Source organism: Clinocottus analis, unplaced genomic scaffold (assembly GCF_023055335.1).
Source record: "Clinocottus analis isolate CAN_PGR_092001 unplaced genomic scaffold, fCliAna1.0.p SCAF_26, whole genome shotgun sequence".
NCBI lineage: Eukaryota > Metazoa > Chordata > Actinopteri > Perciformes > Cottidae > Clinocottus > Clinocottus analis.
The window spans coordinates 3,241,298-3,259,326 of NW_027175998.1; the positions used below are offsets into that span (position 1 = coordinate 3,241,298).

General features: G+C 44.6%; 1 protein-coding gene across 5 annotated transcripts in view; it reads left to right on the forward strand.

The window, feature by feature from the left end:
- The window catches only part of camk2d2 (calcium/calmodulin-dependent protein kinase (CaM kinase) II delta 2), a 209,253-nt gene that overhangs the window by 25,774 nt on the left and 165,450 nt on the right, over window positions 1-18,029 (forward strand). Inside the window, exons 9-21 of one of the 5 annotated variants that reach the window (XR_011078353.1) lie at window positions 477-571; window positions 1,372-1,494; window positions 1,638-1,721; window positions 1,984-2,026; window positions 3,208-3,248; window positions 4,109-4,168; window positions 5,846-5,890; window positions 6,004-6,052; window positions 7,146-7,166; window positions 7,577-7,652; window positions 7,735-7,829; window positions 9,750-9,978; window positions 10,819-10,882. Coding sequence is in view for 4 of the 5 variants with exons in the window: in XM_068591862.1 (XP_068447963.1) it covers window positions 477-571; window positions 1,372-1,494; window positions 1,638-1,721; window positions 1,984-2,026; window positions 3,208-3,248; window positions 4,109-4,168; window positions 5,846-5,890; window positions 6,004-6,052; window positions 7,146-7,166; window positions 7,577-7,652; window positions 7,735-7,829; window positions 9,750-9,978; window positions 10,819-10,822 (965 nt within the window). In the remaining variant the exon portion in view is untranslated. Of the gene's footprint in view, window positions 1-476; window positions 572-1,371; window positions 1,495-1,637; window positions 1,722-1,983; window positions 2,027-3,207; window positions 3,249-4,108; window positions 4,169-5,845; window positions 5,891-6,003; window positions 6,053-7,145; window positions 7,167-7,576; window positions 7,653-7,734; window positions 7,830-9,749; window positions 9,979-10,818; window positions 12,342-18,029 lie in introns of those variants that run through there. The other 4 variants (XM_068591862.1, XM_068591863.1, XM_068591864.1 and 1 more) reach the window with 4 other exon arrangements.

Below are 18,029 nucleotides of genomic sequence, written 5' to 3' on the forward strand. Positions count from 1 at the left end.
ATCCTGAGTAATGAAGCAGCTTTGTGCTGCTGTGAAGCTCTGGGGCTTCAGTGCCTTGCTCAAGGACACTTCAACATGAAACTATGGGGAGAAAACAGGGACCCAACCGACTTCCTTGGTCATCTTTTTTGCCAAATATGAGATATTTTTCGCACATATATCACTTTATTTGCATTGTTTTAACAAAGGTGATGCATGTTATTAGTTTTTGTCAGATGGAGCAATCTGGTTTACTTGAAAGGGATTTACATTTCTTTTATCTATTAATTAAAAAAGCACGGATGGAGGAGTCTCAAAGAGTTGGACCGTTTTGTTCCCGTGTTGTTGGGGCGGTGGGGCCCGAACGTTCTGCTTCCTCCAAAGTGAGGCGGGACAGAAAAAGTTTGAGAACCACTGGTATCGCAGCAGCCATTAGTATGTAGAGCATGTGGTGTTTTCTGTCAACACGCTGACCTGAGCACGCCTCCTCCTTACAGGTGTGATTTTATACATCCTGCTGGTGGGCTACCCTCCCTTCTGGGACGAGGACCAGCACCGCCTCTACCAACAAATCAAGGCTGGGGCCTACGATGTAAGCGCAGTACAAACTTGGATAATACATAAAGTAGGAAAGGCCCAACCCTGAAATGTGTTTGTCGAAGTGACAATTTAGGATTTGTTGTTGGGGAAATCACTGACAAACTTGTAGTTACTGATTAAAAACTACTCATAGACACCTTCGTCATCAATACTTGGTCCACTTTCACCACATTCTGTCACCACATGTCGTAGCAATCCAACCTTAAACCACTGCTAACGCTACAAGCACCGTGGTATGCTACGTAGCTCTCCGTCTTAATAAAAAAGAACGCAGCATGAATAAATTATTCAAATTATTTTTAATAAAAAACCAGAGAAGATTATCCACCAAATACATCTTCACAAAATGAAATCCCGTCTTACATAACCATAAAGAAGGGGCATTATTATCCATGGTTTTGCTGTGTGTGATGCCCAATCCAAAAGGTTCGACGTCAGGAAGTCGGTTCAGTGTGGCGCGCTCATTTCTTCCTCTGCTTTGAATTTGGAAATTGGGGGAAAAAATATATAAATCACCCGAACATATTGTAAAAGGAACCTCATCTTCTTTGTCAGAGAAAATCACACATTAACCGCATTTGTTGCAAAAATGACAAAATAGAAATACACTCTCTATTGAGGGTTCTCTCTTTTCCTCAGAGCGTTGTTACACTCTTTTTTCTGCATTTTCACATTTCATTTTCCACTTCTCTTCTCTTTTGCCTCGCTAAAAGCAAAAAAGAACATCTGATGATGCCATATTTTGGCCCTTACAGTGTTTTTTTCGACGTTCTTTCTGCTTTTTTCCAACAGTTCCCGTCCCCTGAGTGGGACACTGTAACTCCTGAGGCCAAAGACCTGATCAACAAGATGCTGACCATCAACCCCAGTAAACGCATCACTGCCACCGAGGCCCTCAAACATCCCTGGATCTGCGTATGTGGCACACACACACACATACAAACACACATTTACAGTCACAGAAGACAATAAAGATCCGCACGCTGATACGTACATTCCTCCCATCCATTGTTTCCATTCTCCCTTAATCCTCAAATCCTCTCATCCTCTTCCTGCAGCAACGGTCCACTGTGGCCTCCATGATGCACAGGCAGGAGACGGTGGAGTGCCTGAAGAAATTCAACGCCAGGAGGAAACTCAAGGTGAGACGTCTGTCAATCCTTCACCGTTCTATTTATACAAGAACAATCCATCCGGACATCTCTCCTTCCCTCACTCTGGACTTTGCACGCTGGAAATGATGACTTTGTTCTCTAAAAACCTTCAAGTTGCCCTTTTCCGTGTGCTCCTCTTACTCGCCGTGACCTTCTAATCAATCTTCCTATTTCTGTCTCTTCCTTCCTTTCTCCCTTTTCCTTCCTTCCATCATCATTACTTCTCCCTCCTTTTCCCCCGTGACTGCAGGGAGCCATTTTGACCACTTTGCTGGTCACAAGAAACTTCTCAGGTATGTTTCTCTCGGCTTAGTGTCCAAGACCTGGAACACTCAAACATATCTTCTGAACTAAAACCATTCATGTTAAAAAAAACAAAAACAAAGCTTGAAATACCTCTCGGCCTTCCATGCCGGTGGTGGTTTGGTGAGGTTTACTCTGAAAAATACGTCTTCTAGTCTTGAGGAAAACAGATCCGAGGCACTGCAAAGAAAAAGGTGCAATCAATCTTCGACTTCTCTATCGAATAGCGACCTTTTGAACCTATCTTTGACGGCCTTCGGTCTGTTTTTCTCCAGAAGAAAAGCAAACAGAGCCATCTCCCTTTATCTCTCCAGCTGTTGCTCTATCACTTTACCTCGACGTTGTGCTCTGCCATACCTTTCTGCATGCACTTCCTTTTTTTTGACCTCTCTTATTCTGTCACGCTCTTACTAGCCTGCGTTCTCTCTTCATTCTACTGTGAAAGGCATTCGTGCATTTGTGTCTCTTTTTATTCATCATTTTCTTCCTTTTTCAAATTCCTTTCCTTCTTTTGTTTGGATTGTGGTTTCCGTGTGAGGTAAGATCTTTTTTGGGGGGGAATGACAGGGAAATATGTGGGGTAAATAGTTGTGATGTATAAGACCTCCCACACTCTTATAAGAGCTAATCGCATATGCATGAGGACGAGGTGAAACACACATTTGAAGCTCACGCTTGCAAAAAATGTAAAAATGAGATAAGAATTCAATTTAGACGAGGATACGGCATGCACTTTGAGATGCAATCCAGTGTGGTTGGATTATTTTATCCCATAAGAAACACAATGACGGGTGGCAGGATTGTGTGTGTGCGTGTGTGTAGTTGTTAAGTGCATGTGTGCAAATGCCATTTTAAGAATGCTGTGTGGGTCTGATAGGTAGATTACCCCTTTCATCACTCGCTAAATACACACCCGATCAACCGCCCACCCTCCAGCCCCTTCACATGACAGTCAGTGTGCGGTGGGAGGAACAGCCTCGCCGAAATAAAGATGCCACTCCGAGAGTCTGTTTGCATTGCATTATGGGTACCGCGCTCAGATCGTGCACCTGGAGTTTGAAGATAAGCGCGGCCGACCGATACGCCTGCTTGCATGTTAGCGTAGCCGGCGGGACTCCGTTGGGAGAACCCCACTGGCGCTGAAGTCCTGTCTCTTTCTGTCCTTCCACAGCAGCCAAGAGTTTGCTCAACAAGAAGGCGGACGCCGTGAAGGTGAGTCGCTTTGCACCCGCGAAGGAACAAGCAAAAAATGCCTCGTTACTTAAGCATTAGTTTGCTGGAACTTTCAGGCGTCTGAGGGAAGCTTTCTGGATGATTATTACGCAACGTGCCCTCACCCGCATCATCACGCAGGGACAGGCACACCTTTATTTTGTATAGCCCAAAACCACACATACAAGTTTTTACAATCTGTACACGACATCCCTGCCCCGGGAACTCACATCCGATCAGGAAAAACTCCCCAAATAAAGATGGTACAACCCCTTTAACAGGGAAAAAGGAAAAGAAACCTTCAGGATGGACAGAAGCTTTAGATGTCATGTGACCAGAATGGTTGCTATCTCTTAGCTTGATCCCCACAATAGAAAGTTTCCACTGAAGAAATGTTATTCTAGCTATCGGACCGGATGGGTCGTGTAGTGACTCGCAGCCTCCTTTGTGCTAAATGCTACGTCTGGCTCTTTACAATTCAATCAAAATTGGCTCCCGAATTCAAATGTATTATCATTTCCTTCTGGCTGCTTCTGTGACATTTGTTCCCGAACACTCAGCGCAGCCTAGTTTAACTGACCTCTCCTGCTTCCCGTCTGAAGTTAAGCTCTCCTCGACACATTTACCTCCCCGACTAAGCGCTCGCCTTAAAACCCCGCAGAGCTCATAGCGAGGTCTCGGGCCGGGAGCGGTGCAACATCTCAGTTACATCACACGAGCTGAGATGATCTCTTCGGAGTGGACCGCAGCCAGAGTATATGTGTGTTTGGGTGTGTGTGTGTGTGTGAGAGAGAGAGCACCAATGTGCTGTCTGAAAAGTGTGCACGTGTGTCATGTCCCCTTTACACTGCCCCCTGCAGGTCAACAACAAAGCCAACACAGTGACCAGTCCCAAAGAAACTGGCCCTGCCCCCGCGCTGGTATATGAACACAGAACTTCTCCCACACCTGCACCTTCATCCTCTTCATCCTCTCCATACCTCCTCCCCCTCCTCGCTCCCCATCACCCCTTGCACGTCGGCTCAGATCATTTCCTGTTTGATCTCTCTGCGTGTCGTTTAAATACTTAACCGGGGTGGGTGAGAACAGAGGGAGGCGCCAAAACGGAAACGTCTCGCTCGGCATCCGGCTGCCCCCTGAACGACACGGCGTGTAGAAGCTTTTTTGTGCGATGCATTATCCGGTGGGGGAAAAAAAAGAAACTATTCATAATTCATTCCGGATTTTTTTGCGTCGCACGCACGAGGCATACAGAGCTCAGGCAGTATCTGGATCTGTATGTCGTCCATGCTGCTGAATCAATACGCCTTTTACGCACACGGATTTGACTACTAGTGTCGGTTTGAATCTGTTGTCAAGGGCAACCTCTCCTCCTCCCTCCTCCCCCGTTGACTCCCCTCCACCGTGCATGCTGCTCATGTTATGAACTGTACGCTTCCACTTGTGTTGGTTGATGCACGGCTGTGTTGTGCAGGCCTGCTTTGCCCGTGCACGGCTGGAGTGAGAGGATGTCGCCTCCTTGGGCTCATTATGACCCCCCCCCACCCCCCCACCTCCCCTCCCTCCTCCCCCACACAAGTGATTTGGCTGTCACTCATTGGCTCGCGCACGGTGTCTGCTGACTGGCTGTCTGCATCAGGCCACATGACTGTTGCTCTGCTTGATGTCAAAGGATTTCTGTCCCCCCCCCCCCCCCCCTCCTCTCCATTCGCTGTCGAGGCGATTACGCATGAACACATGGCATCTCTCTCTCTCTCTCTCTCTCTTTCCCTCTCCGTCATCATCTACACACACACAAACACACACACACACACACACAGACAGATGCAGGCAGCTGATGTTATAATCCAGTGTAATCGGGGTAAGTGATTAGAAGGACTGATCCGGTCACCAGGATCGATTCCACAAAAGTCCAGACGTCTGACTGGCCGGGTGGGCGGGGCTCTGGCGAGCGCTGACGGGGAGGGGAAGCAGACCGAGACGAGATATTGAGCAACGATGTCATGCGGGGAGAGACAAAACACAAAGTGGACACTGGCGATTGGATTATTAGAGGTTTACTTTGTCAGATTCATTGTGAAAAATAGACAAAGAGATTTATGAATGTTGATAGATGGATGCATGGAGAGATAGATAGAAGGATGGATGGATGGATAGACGGATGGATGGATGGATGATAGATAGATAGACGGATGGATAGAAGAATGGATAGATATATGGATGGATGGATAGATGGATGGATGGATAGATAAATATATGGATGGATGGATGGATAGATGGATGGATGAATATATGGATGATAGATATATGGATGGATGTTTGGATGGCTATATGGATAGATAGATAGAAGGATGGATGGATAGATGAATAGACGGATGGATAGAAGAATGGATAGATGGATGGATATATGGATGGATGAATAGATATATCGATGGATGGCTATATGGATAGATAGATAATGTAACAGCCATATACATACATACATATTTCTTAAATACACAGATACATTTCCTTTCATAGTTTCTGTGCCATCATACTTTTTCTGTCCTTCGATCGTTATTTCTTCCCACAAGTTCTCCGTCTTTTGTTCTCTTCAGGAACCACAGACCACTGTGATCCACAACCCTGTCGACGGAAATAAGGTATTGATAATAAAAGCACTTGAAGCGCGTTATCTCAACACTCGTTGGACATCACGAGCATAAACGGTCCCGTGTACTTTCACTAATGCAAATCCGTTGTCGTTCTTCGTCAGGAGTCCATCGAGAGCGCCAACACCACCATCGAGGACGAGGACGTAAAAGGTGAGGAAACCTGCGTGGCCGCCTTGTGGCTGCGAGGTCTCGGCAGCCGGCCTCAGCGCTCCCGGTCGGACTGTTCGCTCCTGCTGTTTATTCCTCGCTCTGTTTCTCGTGACGCAGTTCAAATGCGCTCCGAAGCCCCTCGCTGTGGTCACAAAGCAGTCCGCCCCGTCCTCTTCCTGTCCTCCCCTTCCTCGCATCCTCAAGTTTCATCTTCCATCCTCATCTGTCTGATTTAAAAACAAAAACACCTGCCTTATCTTCCAGTTTCAGTTTTTTTGCTAAATTCTTCATGTTATTCTCATTAATTTTCTTTCTTTTCTTTTACACTTGTTTTCTTTCCCTTCTCACGGTTTCTCTCAATGTTTTCCATAATTCCTCTCCTGCCTTTTGCCCACACACACACACACACACACACACACACACACACACACTCGCACATCTGTGTTATCTGTGTTACATCCCCCACCCAATCACACGCCCGCCCCGTGCCTCCGCTGACAGCCCGTCGTCTGAGCAGCTTAGTGAGCGGTATCTTGAGCTCTCAGAGCCGTTCCTCACAGATGTCTGACTCCAGACTGACTCCCACCTCCTCAGTTCAGAGTAAGTCCCTCCGCTGTGTGTGTGTGTGTGTGCGTGTGTGTGTGTGTTGAGTGGGGGCTGCTTTTGTTCCCCTCCTGTTCCCCATCACTGTCGTCACTGAAAGGGAAAGTGATCTCTCTATGTGAAGTGTCTCCGATCCCGCGTTCCCGTCATCTCCTCGGCTTCCTGTGTTTGATAGCGTTTATGGTTCCATATTGTTCGTCCGACCATCCCTTCTCCAGTGAGATAAAAAATATTCTGCTTCCCTCCACTCGATGTATTCCTCTGTATTTGGAAGTCGATGCTCTCCTGCTGTGTATTCGTGTCTCGTCGACACGGACGCTCTCCTCGCTCCTCTCTTTGCCCTCTGACGTACCCAAACACAGTAAAACGCTGACTTGTGTCCACACACACACACACTCACACTCGGTGTTGTAGCGTACGGCTGTGGCTCACTGTTTGACATGTCTTCTTGTTGCACAAATTAAGTGCTCTGTTTCTAATATCCCCCCAGCCTGCACCAATAACCATAAAGGTAACTGTCAACATTACTTAGTTGAAACAAGCTTTTCTAGCAAATACCTGCATTGATCTGTTGTTTTTTGTTCATTTTGATCTCTTGTCGGGTGAAAGGAATCGTGTCGTCTTGCATTTTGCTGCCTGATATCACCATTAGTCATGGGAGGCTTTCTTGTCGTTTCGATTCTCCGATGTTGAAAGAACAAACATCTCGCGAAACGCCTTTTCTGGAGCGCCTACCATTTCTAAGAACTCCGAAATCCCCGCAGAACTAGAACCCTTTAGAACCCTTTAGAAGCTGAATTGATGTCCGACTCGACCGTATCTTTGCGCTTTGCCTGAAATGCCGCCACGGCGACCGACTCGGACGTCCGTTTTTTGTTTTTTTTGCCGTCGCCCATGATGTTGTGTGATCTTGTGTCGCAGCCCGCAAACAGGAGATCATCAAAGTCACCGAGCAGCTGATCGAGTCCATCAACAACGGAGACTTTGAGTCCTATGCGTAAGTCTCCTCCACCACCAGCAGCACATTTTCTTTTTACGTCATTTGCTAATTCTGTATTCTCTTATTTTTGGTCCCACAGGAAGATTTGTGACCCCGGTCTAACTTCCTTCGAGCCCGAGGCTCTGGGCAACCTGGTGGAAGGACACGACTTCCACCGCTTTTACTTTGAGAACGGTAAGCCGTCGCTCGTGACTTTGTGTGTGTGTCGCCTGGAACCTTCTCAACTTAAAAAAGTAAATAAATATAATAGCGTGGAGCCTCCACCAGAGTTCAGAGGGAATTAGTCATGGTGTCTGCTCGTGTGCGGCCTGCTGGCTCCGCACCCAAACACGACGGCGAGAAAGGGAATTTGGCTAGAAATTTTCCCGACAGTGTGTCTTTCACGTCAATTTGTTAATGTTTTCTCCAGCTGCTCTGGAAGATTTTGAACAAAAGATTCATTTCGTTGGTTTTTTTTTCTCGCTTGCGGACAATTGCATGATTTGCCGCGTGATTTAATGCATCCGTTGTTGGCGCTGAAGCACCGCGGGGAAACAAAAAGCTCCCGTTTGACTACGATGTGACGCTCTGGTTAAACAGTGACACTGCACGCATCAAGTCATGACAGAAGCCATCACTTTTATTTCGAAGGCAATCCTTGGCTTGCTCCCAAGCTACCTGTGTGTTTTCATCATGCGGACAAGTGTCCGACAACACTCTTTGTGTTCACAGCACTTTTTTTATGCTTACTGTCCTGAATGCCAGAACCAAAATGGGGAAAAAGGGCATTTGTCTCTGCGCCCTCAACATGGAATATGTTGCAGAATGTTTTAAAGCTCAAAGAACTGATGCCACTGACCGCTTTTAAATCGAGAATGAAAGAAATAGCAGCAGGTTCCCTAAAATGTAAACGTTTCTTAAATTGACTGTTTTGACTTTAACTTGTTCTGTGTTTTCTGTCTGTAACTATGTGTTTTTTGGCCAGGTCTCCTTCAAAAAAGAGATTTTTAATCTCAATGGGACTTTACTGGTTAAATAAAGGTTTAAATAAAATATAACGACAGAATGAAGTATATTGTTCCACTATACTATACAGGAGCTAGCATGTGTACTAAATTCCCTTTTTTTTCTCCCCCTGTGAGGTTTTTCCCCCCACAATGTAGCATAAAGAGCTGTGCAGGCGGGTTACAAGTCTAATGCAGAACCCTGTCGTAGTGACAGCGGTATTGGCCCTTTCGTTTGCATGAAAGAGAGAGTTTAAAGTGCTGGGAGTGGCTGTGGGAGAAATAGTTTGTTCTATATCAATATTTAGTCCTATTTACAGGTTTACAGTTCATGTTTGCTGCTGCACCACAAGGGCATGGCCGTGCGTGGACTAACCTTGGAGCAAAAAAAATTAAAATGACTAATGAATGACGGCTATAAATGGCAGAATGTCCTCAGTCAGGGTAAAAATAGTTCAGAAAAAAACAGATATGCCCTAGAAACCTCAATCACATGGCGAGCCTGTGGTTGTCCACTATCCGACATCAACATATGGAGACTTTAACTTCCTCCTCTTGTCATGTCGCTGAGTACAGTGTGAGAAATACCTGGTGGCAATTGGAGGAGGGGGGGGGGGCTTAGACTCAGTACGCGATAAAGGCCCTCAAAGTTTCATGGATGGAAGCCGAGGTGACCAACGAGGCTTTTTGCACACACATTGCCAATGCTAATGTAGTTGGCAATAAGGTCACTAACGCCACCACACAACTACACACCCGACCTCAACAACGGTGCCTTTGCGACAGAATCCACACAGCACACTGACACACTAGATCACCTTGTGTGTTCACCTCTGTCACAAGTCACAGTTAACATATTCTAGCTCACAAATCGACAAAGTCATGGACTTTACTTTAGTTACTGTGTCCACAAAATTGGGGCCCAGTAAAGTATTTCACACACTGAGTTAAGATTCCTCAACAGCAAGATCCAGCATTTAGTTTTTGAACAATCATGCAGCATTCGACTTTCCCGAACCCGAGTGACTGGATGCAATCCATACATGCGTTGACTGTGTGTTGCTCAGAGGGCACTGAATCCCTGTAATCAGCCATTTTGTCTCCCTTGCAGCCCTGTCCAAAGGGAACAAGCCCGTGCACACCATCCTCTTGAATCCACATGTGCACCTCATCGGGGAAAACGCCGCGTGTATCGCCTACATTCGACTGACCCAGTACATGGATACCAGCGGCATGCCCCGCACCATGCAGTCCGAGGAGACCCGCGTGTGGCACCGCCGCGACGGCAAGTGGCAGAACATCCACTTCCACCGCTCGGGCTCGCCCAGCATCCCCTCCCAGTGAGTACGACGCACTCAGGAGGAGGCTCGAAGGGAGAGGACCTAAACAGCAGCTATATTTGACCTTTTAGTGGGTCAAGGTCTCCACCGGGTTGGAGTTTAGCAGGTATAGTCCAGGTTGTGGTCAGTACACTGAAACATCCATCAATTAGTGGTCAAAGGTGCCACAGACTTGAGACGTTCAACTAGAAAGGTCAACGAGATTATGCTTTCCAGCTTGGAAAGGAATACTTCATCCTTAAGATTTACCATTTTTATATCAATTGAGGAGAAATGCTTGATGAGTTTAAGGAAACGGAGGCCGCTTTTAACAGCAAAACCAATATCAAAACCTCCGTTTGTGAACTCGGACACATTCTTGCAGTTTTACTCCAAGTCTCGTTTTTCCATCTGCATGCTCACGACTTCCCACTCACATGCACGGAGGAAGTGTTCCTCTTCCGTTGAGCACACCCAGGCAGGTCGTTCCACAGCTCATCTCAACGTCCTGCCCTGGAAAATGTTGGGCGCAGTTATACAAAGAGAAATCCTAAAGGTTCATAAAGGATGTTCCGCCTCAACAGGTGCAACAAGAATGACCATGAGTGGTCCACCCACATGTGTGGGTGGACAATGGGTGTGGATGGGAAATTCCCAGTGAGCAATACCAGTAAGACGGCAGCCGTTCCGGTATTGTTCCTGGGCCTTTTGATGCTATTCATTACACCAGTACTTCCTGCTACTTATCCTATTATCATTCGTGAAAAAGTGTCTATTAATATTTCTCTCGTGTCCCCGGTCAGTACGCATTCACATGTATGCTCTCTCTCTCTTTCTCTCTCTCTTTTTCCTTGTTTGCAGTTAATGGAATATCGACGTGATCAAAAAAATTGAATCTCTAGTAGGGCAGCCAACTAGCCAACCCCCCCTCCCCCGACCCTTGACCCTTCTATAGGGACATGACGTTGCAGGATACAAGTATTATTAATACATTTTACTGTTATGGCATTTTATTAATGGACATCATTCGAAACCCACCACCGGGTGGCTGCACACTGTATTTGGACATTATGAAACGAGCATATTGGCATTTTTTTGTTTTGTTTTTTAAGATGTTTTGGTATGCATTTTAAATATAAAATAGAGATGTTTGAAAATCTACTACTGTAACCCTCTCCCAAAAATTAGTTCTGTATTTTTACGTGTATTTAATGTGTGTGCAATACGGAAACATTTGGAAAATCAGAATGTTAAAATTGAGCTTGCTTTAGTTCTGGTGATGTATATATACATTGTGATTGTTGATAAAAAACAAACATTGAAATTGCTATTCTTGCTATCAGAGGAAATAAGAGTTTACGTAAAATCAGTTTATGAGCTACATTTATGTTTGCTATGAGCTAAGTCATACTGTTTGAATTGTCAGATTTCAATCTATAATACTAATTTAAGTGTAAAGAAAAGCAGAGCAGCTAACACTTTGCATCGAGATATGTTTGCCTTTATATCAGTGAAATAAGAAATAAGAGAATGTAGCATATATGTAATATATGAAAATTCAAGACTATTGTGTAGTGCATGGGGGGGAATATTGTAAGTAAGATCATACGAAACTATAATATCTTCTGTTTGATTTGTGAATCACTGACTTGTTTGTTTGCGTTTGTTAATGTTGTGCATCAGTCCCGTCCCAGATGTTTCTAATGTCCTCCGGTATCATAGAAGTGTTGTCGAAACAATAACACGGTTATGGTCAACATCCAGCGTAAATATCAAAAACCTCATATCCAAGAGGAGGAGAAGTGAACTCCTTGTTGCTGAAGCGCCCCCTTACATTTTGTACAAAAATAAGAAGACAAACACATTTTTCATAATGTTTGTACTTGTATTGTATGACTGTATGTATGTATAGGGTTTCTGTTATTTTATTCTTCGTCATTTCCAGTGTGTTACTCAACCAATTGCACGGAGAAGGCGGAGGTGATGAATACGGCTCAAAGGCTCTCTGTAAGGCCCGTACGTCTGGAAGAGCATTGGACTGAAGAACATTGCAGTCACACAAGAGGAAGGTGGGACAGCAGGAAGGAGTCGACGGAGAGTTGGACTGTGATAAATGTTGGGATGTCTTCCTCGAGGTCCAGTGCTTCTACAGCCGGTGGCCTCAACGCCGGAGTCTTCGTCATTCGTTACGGTTTGCTCTTTCCAACTGGTCGGTCTCTTCTTTTGTAAGGGGAAAATAGGATAAACATTTTTCTTTTGACGAAACATATGATGTCAATGCGGTACACCACTCCTTATATGGTGTGAACCTGTTGCCGGCACGGCAATGGATGGCTTAACATGTTTAAGAAATAAATAAATCAGCTTCAAGGTGTGATAATGAACGACCTCCAAGTTGTCTGTGTTTTGTACCCTCTGCTGAGGTGGAGGTAAGCTGCTGTGTTTGGTTATGTTCATGATCTCTGCTATATATCGAAATACATATATCATACATTACTCCAAACTGTGTGTGTGTGTGTATAGGCACTGCACAATTATATTATTAAATCGCAACTGGTTGCGAAAAAGCGAATTAACCACGTCGTGTTGAACGAGTAAAATCAGGTGAAAAAGCATTGCGAATATTCGCAAGTGTTTTGGCGTGAACACGGCGTAAGGCAGTGGTTCTTAACCTTATTAGAGGTACTGAACCCTGCACGCTTCTTTAGTGCATTCACCGAACCCTTCGTAATTGGAAAAATAAATTTGATTTCTTCAAAACATGGGTATGCATTTGTTCGTTGTTTCCATAAAGGTAGCTTTCTTTTTAAACGCCTTTGGGTTTTCTTCCACTTCGATGATGTTGACTCCACCGCCCTGCACCTGACGATTGAGATGATTAAGAGCATCGAAAATATTGCTCATGTACACCAAAATGAGAATAAACTTGTATCTTTCAAAGCAGTCTGTGTGACAATGTTGGTACTCTCGCAAAAACAAGGCTAATTTCACACGCATGGCAAAAACCACTAAAAAGAGCCGGCTCTTTCGGCTCCCAAATGGCTCTTCAGATTGTTTGGTGCTTAAATGAATTTATTACCAACAATAATGTAAAACTATGCGCAATATGAATTACTAATGTAAAAATGTTTATTATATAAATACACTTATTTATACACTCTACAGAGTGAAAAAAATAATAAGAAAGTGTAAAAAAAAAAACAATTTACAAATGAACTTAACTAACTTTTAAATATTTTAAACTTTTAGCTTTTTAATACTTAACAAATTTACATTGAGAAAGCCCAAGTGCCTCAGCTTTGAGGGGCTCATCCTGTTTCTTCTCTCCGTAAATATCTGCCCTGTTTTGGAGAAGATTCTCTCTTCTGAGGTGACTCGATCTGAGATTTTAGTCTCCAGACTCTAGTGTTGAGTGTTGACACTCATTTTATCAACTTTTGTTTTACCTTTACAGTCAGTTTCTCTCTTTCTCTCTCGTGACTCGCCTCCTGTTCATGTGCTGTGTGTGTAAGTCCCGCCCCTCCCCCCTCTGCTCAGCGCAGGCAGAGATGACGCCACACGTATTGACCAATCAAATGCGCCTTGAGAGAGAGGCCCAATCCCAATCTCCACCCTTACGGACTCACAGACTTTTGATGCGTGAGCGTTTAAACCTAAAGCTGAATTATACTTCTGCAACTACAACTGTGGCTGGCCACGTCGACGGACTCGTTTCGGTTTATAGTTCCCGTGCGTTTTCCATACGCTAGAACAGCAGGTGGCGCAATGGCCGTTTAGAGTCGACGTGCACACAAATGTTCACCGATATCTCCCTCCAGGAATTCACCTCATCTGCGTGTCCTTATACTCCGTCAGACGGGTTATATGAATGCTCATATTCAGCCAAACGTTCTTCAACGGGATCCATTGTTTGTGTTTCTTCTTTTAAAAACAGTGGAAATGCGAGACTCAGAAAGGACGTGGTTAGCGGACCAATCACAGCTTTGTGGGCTTGCGTTCCTTTGACGGATAGTCAGAAATTTGGGGTGACGCAGGCATGCACGCAAAATGGCCGATTTCACCACGCAAGGTCGGCCATGCGTGTCTTGCGTGCTTGCGTCTCTGCGTAAAACCCGAGTATAAATCAGCCTTAAGCCGTAGCTTCACATGCACCTCCCGAAAATCCTCACTACGCGTCGCGTTGACGCGGACCGCAAGCGCTGTGATTGGTCAGCTCCGAACGCAATTTCCGGTGGTTGCAGAACTTCGAATGCTCAACGACGGCATCACGTCGACGGTGTAGGTACGGCGTCGACTTGACGCAGAACCATAAACTAGGCTTTAGGGGTGTCCCACTGTCACATGGTGGATGGCCTGAGGGCTCTGTGGCGGACATTTTGAGCCCTTTATGAACCCTTTCCGTAAGTCAACGTTAGATACTGCCTAAGGGAATTACGTGAGCGTAAACACGCAATTCCCAATGAAAGAATGGAGACGTAAAAAAAAAAAAAAGGTAAACAAAGAGGCACGTGTGCATTTAGCCAAATAAAATACCTTTACAACATTATGGAACATAAAAACACATGAATTAGAGGAACGCCAGCAGAATATATATATTTTTGTACGTTAATCATACATTTTAGTTTGACCAAAACCAGTAAATAAATAAAATAAAATGACTTCTCATGTTGTGAGGAAGATGTTTAAACCATATAATAAATACATAATTGTACACAATATTTTTTAATGTAGTCACGTGATGTTGCAGCAAAGTGCTGTCCCATTCATATTCACACCAGCTCAAGCCCTCTCACACTCAACCAGTCAGCAGCTGACATCAGTGAGTCCCTGAGGGGTCAGGGCCTGAGGATTTAGGGTGGAGATTGGGATTGGGCCAGAGAGAGAAACAAAAATATATAAATCAGTAGCCGGCTCCCATCGTTCACGTCAAAGAGCGACGTGGAACATCACGAGGCATTATGGACACCGGCAGTGCCTCCCTGCATACTCTCCAGGAAGCAGACCACCATAGAAAGATGGGTCGGGGAGCAGGAGGGACTGACGTCACTTTCGAAGGAGTAGCTGAGAATGCAGGGATTTACAACCCCTTCTGCAAACTACTGGAATTATGGTTCAATTTCCCACCAGGAAGATGAGGAATGGGGCAGCAGAAACTTACGGGGGACCCCCAGATCACGACAAGGCCAAACCAGTTGCATTTGCTGTTGGCACAAATGTCCGTGTCACGATAAAGATGTACCCGTGGCGGGCATGGCAAACTTAGTAGTGACCAGTAGTCATGTATTTTACAGGATTCACATCTGCAGCAGTGGACAACACGCAGCGTCGCTGTCATTTCTCAGTCCAATTTTTATAATATTGGTGAAAGGTGTAAAAGACCACATTTCTACTCAAAAAACTATACAAAATGTAGTTTTACATTTATTTACATGCATTTAGCAGGCTCTGAGAACCTAAAACTTTTGGTAAACCAATTTTCATCACCAAAACAGTTCGTCCACAGGAGTTAAGCTATATTTTCACAAGAGATATGAAGAACTTCCAAAACACTTTTGCCTTGGTGCTTCATTACATAGATAGCTGATATTGGAGTGCAATTTATGATGTAAAACATGGGTATGTATCTTACATGCAAGTGCCTTAGAAAGTGAATTTAAGAAATATGTCAAATCGACGGAAAATGATCTTAGTGTTGGAAGTGTTTAATTTTTGATCGTAACCAGGTTCAGAAAACGGCACGTCTGCTCGTTTACTCACAGTATCGGTGAAATCAGATTCTGGCCGCAGTCCAGATCAATTTAAAACGACAGCAACCTTCCGTGCCACCTTCATTCATTTCCACGTTAACTGGCGTGGGCTATTTTCAACTTATTGTAGTAACGCTCGGTAAATTATTGGGTGTAGGTTGGAGACCTGAAGGTTAACATGTTCTTGTGTGAGGAGCTTGATCTGTTCTTCCAGTTGACTTACATTGTCATCCTTTACGGCAAACTGACCTGTCACATCTCCTTGCATCGCCGAGAGTTTGATCTTGCGCTCTGCCTGGCTCTGGTTGTTGTCCTTTATCATTTTCAGCTGGGCGTCGGTCTCCAATATCTTTTCATCAAGAGCATTTTTTTCACTTGTTTCTGTGATACGATTACTTTGTTCAAGGATGACCTGGTTCTGTTTACTTGTAAAGATCTAAAGGTCGTCAGTTTTTGTTATGTGAGGAGCTTGATCTGTTCCTCCATTTGTTGGACTTTGACATCCTTTGGGGAAAGCTGACCTGTCATCACTTCTTGCATTGCCATGAGTTTGATCTTGCACAGCCTCACTTTGGATTATTTAGTAGTATTAAATTATTTTCTTCTTCTCCCATTGGAGCTCCTTTTTTTTTTTTTTTAGGTCCCTGACCTGTTCGCTGGTTGTCATTAGGTTTTGGTGTCTCTCCACCTCTTCAGCAAGGCTGGTTTCAGTGTTGTGATCACTTTCACGGCTCTTTATTCATGGCAGCCTCTGCTTTCATTCTTTTAGCTCTCGACCTTCAGAGTATTTAGTATTTTTCTCCTGCTCCCATTGGAATGCATTTTTAGGGTGGTGTTTTTGTTGTTGTTGAAGGCCAGCTCCTGGAGCTGCACCTTTTCAGCAGGGCTGGTACCATTGCCTCTGCCTTTCTTTTGTACTCTTTCAAGCTTCACGATTTTCAATATGTTGAGCTTCTCCTCCTTGTTACTAAAGTATTTTTTAAGGGTGTCTTTTTCAAAGCTCAACTCAATATATTTTTTTAGGTCCCCGACTTGTTTGCTGGTTGTCATTTGGTTTTGGTGTGTCTCCATCTCTTCAGCAAGGCTGGTACCACGTTTCAGTATTTTAATCGCTATCAAGGGCTCTTTCTTTTTTCTTGACCTTCAGAGTATTTAGTATTTTCCTCTGCTCCCATTGGAGCTTTTTGTTTGCCATCTGCTTTGTGTGAGGAGCTTCATTTTATCTTCCAGGTGACTGACATTGTCATCTTTTATGGCAAGCTGAGCTGTCACTTCTTCTTGCAGGTCGACACTTTGTTGTGTGAAGAGCTTGATCTGTTCCTCCATTTGTTGGACTTTGTCTTTTGCTCTTCCATAAATTTAATCCGGCACACTGCCCCGCTCAGCTGGGCCTCGCGCACCAAGATCTTTTCTTCAAGATTACTCCGTTTTAAGGACGAGTTGGTTCACTTCATGTTTGGTACAATTTTCAATATATTGAGTTTCTCCTTCCATTGGAGCTCCTTGTCACAGATCTGTTTTTCAAGGGTGGCTTATTCTAAAGCCAACTCAACTTTTTTTTTTTTAGATCCCTGTCTTGTTTGCTGGTTGTCCTTAAGAAGGGGCGAGGGGGACACAGGCGTAAACCATAAAACAATCAGTGGACACGGGAGTGGCTGAGGGCAGGTGTAGGGACTCTAACAATCAGGAGACATACATGCACAATCAAGGACAAGGCATACAGGGGGCAGGAGGTTCAGAGACACAGAGGAAACAAGAGACAAACTACAAAATAAAACCGGAAACCGAAACTCCTATCCTGACATACACAGTTGTTAGGTTGTTAGGGTTAACCCTAACAACTTTGAGGTCATTCATTATCACATCTTGAAACTGATTTATTTATTTCTTAAACATGTTAAGCCATCCATTGCCGTGCCGGCAACAGGTTCACACCATATACGGAGTGGTGTTCCGCATTGACATCATATGTTTCGTCAAAAGAAAAATGTTTATCCTGTTTTCCCCTTTACAAAAGAAGAGACCGACGAGTGGGAAAGAGCAAACTGTAACGGCGTTGAGGCCACCGGCTGTAAAAGCACTGGACCTCGAGGAAGACATCCCAACATTTATCACAGTCCAACTCTCCGTCGACTCCTTCCTGCTGTCCCACCTTCCTCTTGTGTGACTGCAATGTTTTTCAGTCCAATGCTCTTCCAGACGTACGGGCCTTCCAGAGAGCCTTTGAGCCGTATTCATCACCTCCGCTTTCTCTGGGAAATTGGCTGAGAAAGATATTAGCCGCGTTTCCCAGATTCGTTAAGAAGCTCTTAAGCACTAAGAACT